The sequence below is a fragment of the Podarcis cretensis genome (assembly GCF_951804945.1).
Source record: "Podarcis cretensis genome assembly, chromosome: 2".
Lineage (NCBI taxonomy): Eukaryota > Metazoa > Chordata > Lepidosauria > Squamata > Lacertidae > Podarcis > Podarcis cretensis.
The window spans coordinates 78,911,054-78,924,031 of record NC_137171.1 but is presented as its reverse complement, the minus strand read 5'-3'; the positions used below and the strand labels follow the sequence as shown (position 1 = coordinate 78,924,031).

Genomic DNA, 12,978 nt, shown 5'->3' with positions numbered 1-12,978 from the left:
ACTTCTAGGGTCAGATTCTGGTTTTTTGCCAGGGTGTACTCTGAGTTCCCAAGTTGCTGGGCGCAGAAATGTTGCCATGGAAACAGTAATGTCATCCGTAGTAAGCAAGCAATAATACTACCAAATGAAAGGCTGAATGAAGCTTGTTCAACTTAGTATATTCAGTGCTCTGACACATGCAATCCAAAAACGTGTGTTTTCATATGCACCTATTTCTGATGCTTTATTTCTCGGATTATTTTTGAAATGTCTGTATGTTGACTTCAAGGGAGACACAGAGCACATCCTAAATGCAGAAAAGGGAGACAGGATAGAGGAACGTCCCATCTAATTGATGGGGGGGGCACGCTTATTCCTCTCCTCCCGCCCGGAGCACGTTACGCTGAAAACTCTGCAGCAAATGAGGTGGAGTCAGAGGAAAGAGGAAGAAGTGTGTGTGGGGGGGGGGGAGTGTTATAAATGTCGGCGCCGACCCTCCTCCCCGGAGGGGTCACGGCAGCTCGAGGCTTGTGGCTCCCTTCCCCAACCCGGCTCTCTCCTTCAGCCGAGATGCCTCCTGCCCCGCCCGCCTCGCCCTCCCCTTTTCTACCTGCTGAGGATGTGATGTCAGGGCCTCATTATCCTAATGTATGCTGATCTCATGGGCTCCGCAGCCAATGGGGCCGCGCGGCTCTCCCCACCTGCTAGGAAGAGAATTCCATCATTCTTGGAATTCTTCCCTGGGCCAGCAGCGCACGGCGGCGCGGGCTTCCTCGCGCGGCTGCTGACTCGGCAAAGGCGCGCATTGTTTGGGGAGCAGCCGCTCGCTCGCTCGCTCGCTCGCCTGCCCGCTCGCCCAATCAGCAAGCAGGGAGCTCTCTCCGGCCGGAGCCCGCGCAGCCCAGCTTGGCTGCCGGGAGTCGCAAGCGGCGCTTGGAGCAGCCGCCGCCGCCGCCGCCGCCGCCGGGAGCACGCTGGTCTCCGCCCCCCTCCTGGCCCGGCTCAGCTCGGCTCTGCACTGCAGGGGGGAAGCGACCCAGCAGCGCGGAGCTCGTGCAAACTGGTGAGTGAGGCGACGGAACTCTGCGCTTGCCGCAGCTCGCCGAGCCCGCTTCGCCCGGCACGCTTGGTGGGGCGGCGCGAGGCTGGGCGGGGGGGGGGAGCTTTGCTGGAGGGAGATGCGCGGGCAGGCAAGCAGGCGAGGCGCACGGCCCCCTGGAGGAGGAGGCGGCGGCGCCGGCATGGAGCTGGTGGCCGGAGCCGCTCCATGCCTCCCTCAAAGCAGGCCGGGTGCTTTTGCAGAAAGTTGTGTCTAGACTTGCCACATGCCCTTCACACTCTGTCTTCGCGCGTGACTGGCTGCTTTTTTGTTTGTTTGTTTGTCTGTTTGGTGGGATAACGCGCTAGAGCTGAACTCAAACCCCGAGGAGGAGGTGCGAAGAGGCTTTCTTTAGCTCTCGTGTTTTCCTCTCAGAATGCGCCCAGAATGTTTGCAATGTTAAAAATGCATCTGCAAAAGAGCGCGGGGGGTGGGGTGGGGGGAGGTCGAGTGGCGCTATCCAGATTTGCACGCTGCATTAAAAAGCAAACAGACCCCGGTTTCTTTTTTTCTTTCTTTTTTTAAGCCGGCGCTAACTTGCCCCTAACTTAACACTAGTCCAAATGCAGCCGAGTTCTTTGCTCCACAGAACAAACCCTGCAAGCGACTCTTCCTTTTGCCTGATCGAGGCAGCGCTCCTTGCTGTGTTTGTGGAGAGGAGATCCTGCCGCGTGCGGTGAGCTCTTCCTCGCCAAGGCTCATGCCTCACCCAGCTTCTTGCTGTCTCCCAGTATTTGTTTCGCGTGAGCACGTTTAACCCAACAGACGTTTTAGAACCGGCGACTTGCTGGGTGGATCACAGAAGTAGGTGATCCCCAGTCAACTGACGGAGGGGTTGGTCAAAGAGTCCCAGGAAGGAGACAGAAGCAACGAGGGGCAAGAAAAGTCTGATCTTCTAAATATTGCAGTGGCTGTGATTTTGTCCTTGAGTTGTTTTGTAGGCTGTTACCTGATGGCACATCCACCGGGTTGCTCTTACTTTGTGGGCCTGTTTGGACTATCCAGCTCCATTCTGGCTTCTGTTGCTTCATGGGCTCTTGGAGGTGCAGTTTGGCTGCTTCCTTTTCTTATTTGTTCCATGTATATGGCCTTACACTGAGGAGAATCAGCCAAATTGCATTGCAGTAGTATCCTAGAAGTTTTATGTCCTCTTTGCAATGCATGAAGGAAAAGGTGTCAGGTTCTCGTTCCATGAGAATAGGACTGTTGGTTCTACCTCCACCCCTCTGAGTGCCATCTGCATTGTTGATGAACACGCCTTCTTCTCTGACAGTTGTGATGCAACTTTGATTTGAAATTCTGGACGCCTCCAGCTTGTGGCATTGGGAGCTTCTTAAAGCAAAAGATCACCTGAGTTCAGAGTCTGTGAGAGACAGTGTCCAAAGGTGCATGTGAAGGAATGTAAGGATGGTAAAAAAACAACTCATGGAGCAGTTTAAAAAGACAAGCAAGGAAATGTTATCTAATTTGTCTTACCTTCTAGAAATCTTACAGTTTGATGGGAGGAGCATGAGGTGATTCTAGTGTCATATCAAAAACTTTCTCTCTGTGTTTTCTCACACAAAGCAGTACTCCTCCAACAGGGTGAACTGGCACTATGATGGTATGCTATGTCCTAAGGAAAGAAAACCGAACTAACTGGCCTGGTTTCAAAACTGAATCAGTGTAGGATTTATTTTTTTCCAGGGCAGTTTACAATTGCAGTTTAGTTTACAATTATGAGGTAGGAGTGGAAGGGCCGCAAGATTCTGCCTTCCAGCTCTTTGTACTGACACACATTATGCTGTAACCAATATTTCTGGCAGGTGAGCCCATTTTAACAGAAGAATGGAAGCAGAGCAATGGCTCCCACCACAAATACAATTCCTTTTTCCTGTGGTAGTAATGAAGAATGACAATTCTGGTCCAAAAGCACGCTTTTCACGTTGAAAGAACCATAAAGCCTTAAAATCCACTTTGCTGCCCTGAGGGTAGAATCTTTCATGGTCAAACATCATTCATTTATATCCAAATTAGACTATAATTTGGAGACAGTTGGAGAGTAGGTGAGACCAAGACACACCATTCTGGAAGCTCTTGCGAGATGAGTCTTACTTTTGTGGAGGTTTCTGTATGCATTTTGTGGAACATATGCTCTTACCTGAATTTCTTTTATTCTTAGACTATGGCATTATTATGTGTAAAGTATTTGTTGAAGTGGCTGAAACCTATCCTGTTTCTAGTTTCTAAATAATTGCATTTCCAAGGAGCTCAAGGCAGCAGATATGGTTCTCCTGCTTCCAGTCTCACAACAACCCTGAGAGTTAGTAACCAGCCCAAGGCCACCTCTCCTCATAGCTGATTTGAATTTGAGTCTCCTTACTGTGGGTTAAACCACAGAGCCTAGGGCTTGCCGATCAGAAGGTCGGCGGTTCAAATCCCTGCGATGGGGTGAGCTCCAGTTGCTCGGTCCCTGCTCCTGCTAACCTAGCAGTTCGAAAGCATGTCAAAGTGCAAGTAGGTAAATAGGTACTGCTCTGGCGGGAAGGTAAACGGCGTTTCTGTGTGCTGCTCTGGTTCGCCAGAAGCGGCTTAGTCATGCTGGCCACATGACTCGGGAGCTGTCTGAGGACAAATGCCGGCTCCCTCGGCCTATAGAGCGAGATGAGCGCGCAACCCCAGAGTCGGTCACGACTGGACCTAATGGTCAGGGGTCCCTTTACCTTTACCTTTTACTTCTAGGTGGATACTTTAACTCAGGCTTCCCTAATCATGTCCCCTCCAGATGTTTTGAATTACAATTCCCACCATCTCTGACCATTTGACAAGGTTGAGAATTGTAGTCCAGAACATCTGAAGGATGCTAGGTCTGGAAGTCTGCTTCTTAATCACTGCAGCACACTGGCCTCATGTAAAATTATCTGTAAGCAGTCATGACACATGATACATGAGCAATGCTAACTTTTATAGCTTTTCAGCACATGTAGACTTGTGACATTTCTTTTGGGATAAAAGAGTAGAATGATGTGGGGTTATTCTTTTAAAAACAGAAGGGGTATTCCCTTAATGCCTTGTTGGAAATTCCAAGACATACATGTCAAGTTGATGTGGCAAAAAGAGAGCCTCCTAAAATGCTCTTTCAGGCATTTTAAACTGTGTAGAATCAATATTTGGAGGAGGGATTGGTTTCACAAAGGGAATCCTCACCCTTGACCTCAACCCAGTGACTGACTGTGTTGTGCAGAGCCGATCAATGCATCTGCATGTTGTGTGCATGGCACATCTGTGCTTCGAGCCTGCTGAGCTGATCCACATGTGGAGATTGACCCTAAAGCCATGTACAGACCGGTAGAAGCAGCAGTAGTCTAGGTACTCATGGTCTATATTAGAAAGCTGTCACTGACCACTAATGAGTCAACTCATCGTCCGTCTCTGCAGGTTGCCAGATTTATAGGTTCTGAAGGTCTGTAGCAGGGCTAACAAGACCATGAATGAGAGCCAACGTGTTGCATTTGGTTACATTTGCCTAGGTGAGGTTAAGTTGCTAGAATAGGGCCAAATCTGTTTGCTCCATGGAACTATACTGCTGTGTATCATATTTGTTGTTTCTGCCATCTTTGTTGCAATAGTTGTCTTTATAATTTTTGAAACTTTTGAGACAGGGATTTTTGTGTGCTCCCAGAAGTGCTGGGAATTGACTTCAAATTCCTAGCACCAGCCTAGAAAATTGGGTTACCTGGGACATCCAGAGCTATTGTTTGGGTTGTTAAATGTGCTTTATTCGTGTGCTGCATACCAACAGTGATTTGTTTGCTGCAGTGCTCTTGGAACTGAGTTGGCTTATTAAAAGATCAAACAAAGGGTTCCCATGATCATCTTATCCATTCCATTTAATGAAAACAATCATTAGGTGTTCACAGTAGTTCCTACAACCTGAACACTGAAGCGTCCCCTCCCGTTGCCTGTTTTAGGGAGGAGTGTAAAGACACCTGCAATGCAGTTCGGAAGCTGTGACTACAAAATGAATTTTCCAACAGAGCCATTTTCGGCAACCAACAAGGCATGTGGTGGGTCAGTGGTTCAACTTCCACCCTTGAAGGTAGTTGCCAGGAAGTAATATTTCCACAGTTACATCTCTTTTTTTACAGTCTTGTTTGGGCATGTTTAAGTTTTAGGGGCCTATGGTTGCTGGCTCTGTTCTAGATCAGAACTTTCTAGTGGAAGTTGAAGAATTGCATTGCTCCTAGCTTGTAGATGAGAATGACTCTAGATTGCACAGGTATCTCTTCAGTTACTTGGTGGGGACTGTTAGTCATTCAATCCCAACCCATGATAAATGGTGTTGTGATCACCCAGAAGAAACTGTTACACATTGCACTATGATTTGGTTGCAGAGGAACTAATTAAAAACAGAGATTTGAAATACAGTGGTGCCTCGCAAGACGAAAAGAATCCGTTCCGCGAGTCTCTTCGTCTAGCGGTTTTTTCGTCTTGCGAAGCAAGCCCATTAGCGGCTTAGCGGATTAGCGCTATTAGCGGCTTAGCGGCTTTTAGTGGTTTAGCGGATAAGCAGATAAGCGGCTTAGCGGCTTAGAAAAAAAGGGGAAAAAAGTCGGAAAAACTCACAAGACATTTTCGTCTTGCGAAGCAAGCCCATAGGGAAATTCGTCTTGCGGAGCACCTCCAAAACGGAAAACCCTTTCGTCTAGCGGGTTTTGCGTCTTGCGAGGCGTTCGTCTTGCGGGGCACCACTGTACATGCAGATATTTCGTCTTAATGAATTCTTGCTCTCCGCTTGTCCAAGAAGTCCCTGCTTTACTATTTTCTATAGCAATGAGATGTTTTTCTCACTTTATTTTTCACGTTTCAGAAAGTTACAAAATATTTCTCTTTTTATTCAGGATCCTGCCAGGAATGGAGACTCCACTGGATGTTTTGTCAAGAGCAGCATCCCTTGTGCATGCTGATGATGAAAAACGTAAGCCTAAAGTTGAACTTTTGTCTTCGTCTTAAGGTTTGGTACGGTAGACATTGTGCATCCATGCTGTTGACTTACATGACTGTAAAGGTAAAGGACCCCTGACAGTTAAGTCCAGTCACGAACGACTCTGGGGTTGCAGCGCTCATCTCACTTTACTGGCTGAGGGAGCCGACGTTTTTTCGCAGACAGTTTTTCCGGGTCATGTGGCCAGCATGACTAAGCCGCTTCTGGCGAAACCAGAGCAGCACACGGAATACATGACGGTAAAAGTAAAGGTAAAGATAAAGGGACCCCTGAACGTTAGGTCCAGTCGTGGACGACTCTGGGGTTGCGGCGCTCACCTCGCTTTACTGGCCAAGGGAGCCGGCGTACAGCTTCTGGGTCATGTGGCCAGCATGACTAAGCCGCTTCTGGTGAACCAGAGCAGCACACAGAAATGCCGTTTACCTTCCCGCCGGGGCGGTACCTATTTATCTACTTGCACTTTGTGCTTTCGAACTGCTAGGTTGTCAGGAGCAGGGACCGAGCAACAGGAGCTCACCTGGTCGCGGGGATTTGAACCTCTGACCTTTTGATCGGCAAGCCGTAGGCTCTGTGGTTTAACCCACAGCGCCACCCACATCCCTCTATATGACTAGTTCATGTATAAAATGCACAGATTGAAAGATGTTAAAGAAATTGTTTTGGTGTGAATGAAACAAAATATCCTAGTTGGTTTCTAAATAGATTCTCACTTTGCTCATTGTGTTGCCTTTCTTGTGTGTAAGACAGAAACCTTTGTGGACATTTCAATGATTAAAAAAAGACTTGAAAGCTAGAGGGGAAAATTTCCTTTTCCTAAATGTAGATTGGGGAGATACAGTGCAAATGAAATAGAGTACATGGGTTATATTGTCTGGATGAAGCAGCAGGCGTTGGCCTCCTCTTGCAATCCCACATTAAGACTTTCTTGGCCTGCCCATAATTGATTAAGATTAAGTTTCAGAGAATCATAGAGTTGGAAGGGACCTTGAGGGTCATCTAGTCCAACCCTCTGCCATGCAGGTATGGTTTCCCTAACATGGGGCTTAAATCCACAACCCTGAGATTAAGAGTCTTGTGCTCTGCCTAATGAGCTATCGGTCAGAGTACGTTTGTGTTAAACCAATTTGTTTACTAAGGAAATCCCCGAAATATGTGATCTTACATTGAAGCAAATGCTTACTACAGTGGTACCTCGGGTTACATATGCTTCAGGTTACAGATGCTTCAGGTTATAGACTCCGCTAACCCAGAAATATTACCTCGGGTTAAGAACTTTTGCTTCAGGATGAGAACGGAAATCGAGCAGCGGCAGCGGGAGGCCCCATTAGCTAAAGTGGTGCTTCAGGTTAAGAACAGTTTCAGGTTAAGAACGGACCTCTAGAACAAATTAAGTTCTTAACCCGAGGTACCACTGTATTACATAATTTGAGTGAAGCGTTGAGTCACTGAAAGCAAGCAGGAAAATGGCTCATTTCCCATTGGTGGGCAGTGAGTTGCTTAGTGTGGAGATCTTCATTTGTTCTAGGAGGCATTCACCCTGAAAAACTGTATTATTACAGGCTTCCTTAAGGGTTGGTGAGAAAGAAAGTACTGAAGGTGTAAAATTCCACATTTAAATTATTGCAAACATTGCTGTTGACGTTGGCCTGTGTCCGTTTGCTTCTACTGTGTTCTGAGTATTGTACAAATAGTTATCAAACAATGAAGGGTGGCAGTTTGCCTGTTACATCTGCTTGGATTAGTACTGAATAAATCTATGAATATACACAGCGGTTTATTGATTTCTCCAAACCTTTTTGGAAATTGTTCCATGCTTGGCTTTGCCTTGTATTCAATCTTTTTTTTAACATGGATAGTCTCTATTATTAATTTCAGAAACCATATGTGTAGTTTGCCAGTACTGTGTTTTCTCTCTTTCATTTCATGCCCCTCCCTGCCTGTTTGGGCTATTTATATATTTATTATTTCTATATTATCATTATCATCATCATCATTTATACTCCTGCCTCATAACATAAGGCTCTCTGTGCAACTTGCAGTGAAGAAGAAAGAAAACAATTTGGATACAGATAAGACATAAAACAATGAATAAGAAGGACAACATAAATTCCACCCCCCACAACCCCCCCAATTAAATCACCAAAGTCAAAGCACAGATTTTAAAACTGTGAGGCCCTGATTTATTTAATGCCAGCATGCATTGTGTGCGGGTTCATGCCAACATTTCTTTTGGTTAATGACAGAATCTTAATTTGTTAGCTTGCATGTTTACTGTTCTGTTGTGTGTTGTTCCCCATTCCTTTAAAGATGTGGACATTTCTTAATCCCTCCCAAAAGTGTGTATGTCTTTTTTCCTTTCAAAATAATTAATACTGATCTGCGAATGTTTGGGAAGGGTTTAATGGTGTATGATGCCTCATTTAAATCCCTGCCCAAATTGCTAGCATCTGTCTGATTCCTCATTATATGTGACATTGTGGCTGCAGGCATTTTTCTTCAGGGCAAGAATGTAAGAGTAGAGACCTTAGTTGGGGGGAAAAACATATATCCATACTTTGTACCCCATATGAAACAAATGTAGGGCAGAATCCGAGACCTGGGAGAAGAAGCAGTGGAGGAGGATTGGAAGAAATTTAAGGACTATTTACAAAGACACTGTAAACTATATGAATGTTAAGAAGGATGAGAGATTCGAAAACAACAGGGCACCATAAAGTTAGTTGAAAAGATTATGAGAATGAGTGAATTCTATGAGAATAATAAATTTTGAATAAATACTATGTTAAAATTAGGTATCTAAGACTTAGATAAAATATTCAAAGTTAGGGACAAACTATTGAAAATGTGTATAATAAGAATGGAAACAAGGTGACAAATTGCTGGCTAAAGTTTTATTAATATGGAATGCAGGAGCGGGAGATGTGAGGAAGTCCAAAAATGAAGAAAAGTTGGTTATTACACGATGCCAAATATTATGTTTGTTCTTCTTTTCTGTTTGTTATTTGCATATACTGTTTTTTTATTTCTATTGTATTTAAAAAAACAAAACTCTTAATAAAAATTTATATAAAATAAAAATAAAAATGTAGAATTACTGTATAAAACAGGCTTTCTCAACCTCGCCCCTCCAGATGTTTTTGGCTTACAACACCCATGATCCCTAGCTAGCAGGACCAGCGGTCAGGGATGATGGGAATTGTAGTCTCAAAACATCTGGAGGGCCGAGGTTGAGGAAGCCTGGTGTAAAAGGAACACCCTCAGGAAAAGGAAAACAGATATTAGTGTATAGAACCAGAACATCTGGCTTGTAGATGCTGAACAATTACTGCTGCAGCTTGATGGGAGAGAGCACATAAGCCATCCTAATGTAATAACTTCTATTTCCCATGAATTCATATAATGTATTAAAAAGCAACAATAGTATCTAATAATAATAATAATAATAATAATAATAATAATAATAATAATAATTTATTATTTGTACCCCGCCCATCTGGCTGGGTTTCCCCAGCCACTCTGGGCGGCTTCCAACAAAGATGAAAAATACACTAAAATGTCACATATTAAAAACTTCCCTGAACAGGGCTGCCTTCAGATGTCTTCTGAATGTCAGGTAGTTGTTTATCGCTTTGACATCTGATGGGAGGGCATTCCACAGGGTGGGCGCCACTACCGAGAAGGCCCTCTGCCTGGTTCCCTGTAACTTGGCCTCTCGCAGTGAGGGAACCGCCAGAAGGCCCTTGGAGCTGGACCTCAGCAACAATCTTGCTATTGTTAAGATAATAAAGGGAGTGTAGCAGAGAAGGTATGAGCTAATAACAAGAAATCCAGATTGCTGGACTGACTGAAAGTTGAGACCAGTGGGTTTTGTTTTTTTAAAAATCCCTTCTTTACAAACTGCAAAAATGCTCATGTGTAGTCTTGTTTTGTATCCAGTTGTGTATGTTTTATCACAAGGAATGTTAAAACAGTTCACAGTTTAGAGTGCAGTTGTGCCACATCAAAGCAGATTAATTTCTAGGACTGTTCTTCAGGCTCCAGTTTTACAACATGTTCCTAAACATATTTGCTCAGAAGTATGTCCTGTTGAATTCAATGGGTTTTACTTCCAGGTAGCTGATACTAGGATTGCCTTGATGAATAGAGCTGAGGTTTGTTATACCCAAATTGGTACATGGATTATTATTTATTGTTGCATTTTCACACCAGTAGTAGTACATTGTGTTGTTAACCAGAATTCCAACAGTGTAATGCAAAGAAAAGGAAATAAAGCCATTGTTTCCCATGAATTACACTGGGAAAAGTTGCTGAATTTCTGTGGATAGGATATAACATAAGCATTCACTATTTGAAAAGTGCAATATCTATAGCATCAATTGAACCTTTTACAACTGTATTTCAAAACAAATGTGAAAAATATTTAGCCATTTCTCTCCCTTAGTGGGGAATTATACTCGGTGATTATGCTAATGAGCACCAAGCTACATTATATGTCTTAAAAAAAAGAAGCGCAAGGCAGCAAAACAGACAATTGCCCCATTTTCCAGTCTATTTAACAACTTGAAAATGTAACTGTTTCTGTAATGTGTGTCTCAGCCAAATTAAGCCATACTCTCAGCATGCCAACTTCCCTCAGTTTCTGGTAAAAGACTAACAGCTGAATAAGAGTTTAGGTAACTCACCAAATTTAATGAAACTTCTGGGCAACAGTGTTAATTTTTTGGCTTACTGTTTTTGATGTAAATTAGGATAGTGGAAAAAATTCTTTTGTCTAATCAACAAAAAATAGTTATTGGGAGTATATATATATATGTGTGTGTGTGTGTGTGTGTGTGTGTTTTAACAATAATAATACAGTCGTACCTCCGCTTACGTATCCCGCTGCTTACATAAACTTTGGGATACATAAGCGGCAAACCTGGAAGTATATTTCTGGGTTTCTGCCGCGTGCGTATGTGCAGAAGCACTCTTACCGCTGCACGTGTGTGTGCTGAAGTAGTCCCTCCGGTTGCAGAAACCTTGGGATCCGACTGGAGCTCCAGAATGGATCCCATCTGCAACCGGAGGTACCACTGTACTAAATACTCGTAAAACCTGCAACAAAATGTTGCAGAATTGAGTGCTCTCTGAGGATACATGTTCTATTTTTCCTTCCCTAGTTGTTTTCTATTCTCCTCTGAATAGTCAGTCAGCATTCAATCTCCGCTGAGCATGCTCAGTCATCATTAGGCTTCTTTTTTGGGGTAGGTGTATGTGGAAGCGTGTTCTTAATTTTTTTTTTTGTACTTTTGCAAGTCATTAGGAATAAAAATGTTTCTTGACTATTGAAAATCTAACCAAAACTATATATTTTCTTTATGAGTTGAAAGTAGAGTGCTGCAAGGAGTAGCTGGGAAGAGTTTTAGTATTAGGAATATTGGGTAGATTCTCTTACGGTTGAATTCTCATTCCCTCCCCCCCCAACTCTGTTGTTTCTGTTCCAGCTGTTCCAGTTGCAGTAAACCACAGGAAGAGAGAGGGTTCTTGTGCTCAGTTCCTCCTTGTGGGTTTTCCACAGGCATTTGATTAACCACTGTGAGAGCAGGATGCTGGACTAGCTGGACCATTGACCTAGTCCAGTAGGGTTTCCCCTGTCCCCTAAAATGCTTTTGGGGTATAGTTGTTCACTCCAAACTTCTAGGATATAGTGGATTTAAAATACAAATACTGAACCTCTTCCACATACTGAAATTAAAAACAAAGCATTAGTTCTGTTGTAACACCTGATAGTTGCTGAAGTAGCTTCATCTGCACAGCACATAGCAGTTGGCGTTGCATTGCACAAGATGCAAACTGTAAAACCTGTTATGGTGGAATTACTTAACAAAGCCGTTATATTTGACTTCTAATAAATGTTGAATTTGTATGTTGACCTCCAGTGAGTTTTTTTTATAAAAAAAGTTAAACATCTAAAATGTAGTAGAAATGATTTTGCTGCAATGTAGTGATTAAATTCGATCTCTAATTTTGTGTTTCCTATTCCAGCAGCGAAAAATCTGAAATCTGTGATTGAGAACAAAGGCAATAATACCAGTGCACAATAAAAAACCTTATTAATAGATGAGTGTTGACCCCCTTTCCACATAGTTGCTGCTACATTTAGAAGAGAGCTCTGCTTAGAATAGAACCGTCATTTGATTTAGCAACCAGTATCTTATTTTATTCCTCAGAAGCAGTACCTACCTTAAAATAGATCCAAATTGTTAACACTTGCTTAGCACAGCTTCAGCATGATCAAATGCAGAGGTCCTGTTCAGTTCATTTTCTTACTTCATTATTGTCTTGACCTGTCTGTTAAGTAAATTTGCATGGTAGGCTCGTTCGTTTTATTTTTATGCTGCCTTTCCAGAGTTAAAAACCATGCTCAAGGCGGCTTACAACATCTAAAAAATTATATAACCACAAACATAACAAAAGTAGTCAGAAACAAAATATCAAAAAGCACACAAGCAAATTGAATAATTTCCACATTAATCATAAGATCCAGTAATTTGATAGAAAAAATTAACAGCAACAACCCCCCCTTAAAAAACACCCCAGCCCAAGATTCATGTAGTGTTTTCCTTATCATAGTTTAAACTAGGAGCTGTTAAACCAACTGCCACCATACAGTATCTGATGTAATCATGAAAGGGTGTTCCTTTGTAACAGGAATACAAACAAAGCATAATGCAAACATGTCACTGCAAAGTTCAAGTTGATTAACGAAGCTTCATCTTAGATGTAGTGTTTGTGCAGGCAAATGGAAAACAACTTTGTTTAGGTAGATGAGGGATTTTAGGTAACTTGGTCCCAAGGTGCCTAGGACTGTGTATGTCTGTACCAGCACCTTGGACTTGACCTGGTAGCTGATGGGCAGCCAGATCAGTCCTGTTCC

The 12,978-nt window shown here is 43.4% G+C and overlaps 1 protein-coding gene across 1 annotated transcript in view; it reads left to right on the top strand.

Annotated features, from left to right (window-relative positions):
* The first annotated feature begins 932 nt into the window (after positions 1-932).
* Positions 933-12,978, top strand: part of VGLL4 (vestigial like family member 4) — a 102,597-nt gene continuing 90,551 nt past the window's right edge. Inside the window, exons 1-2 of the mRNA XM_079967341.1 lie at positions 933-1,042; positions 5,959-6,035. Of these exons, the coding sequence (XP_079823467.1) occupies positions 5,972-6,035 (64 nt within the window). The 5' untranslated portion in view covers positions 933-1,042; positions 5,959-5,971. The remainder of the gene's footprint in view (positions 1,043-5,958; positions 6,036-12,978) is intronic.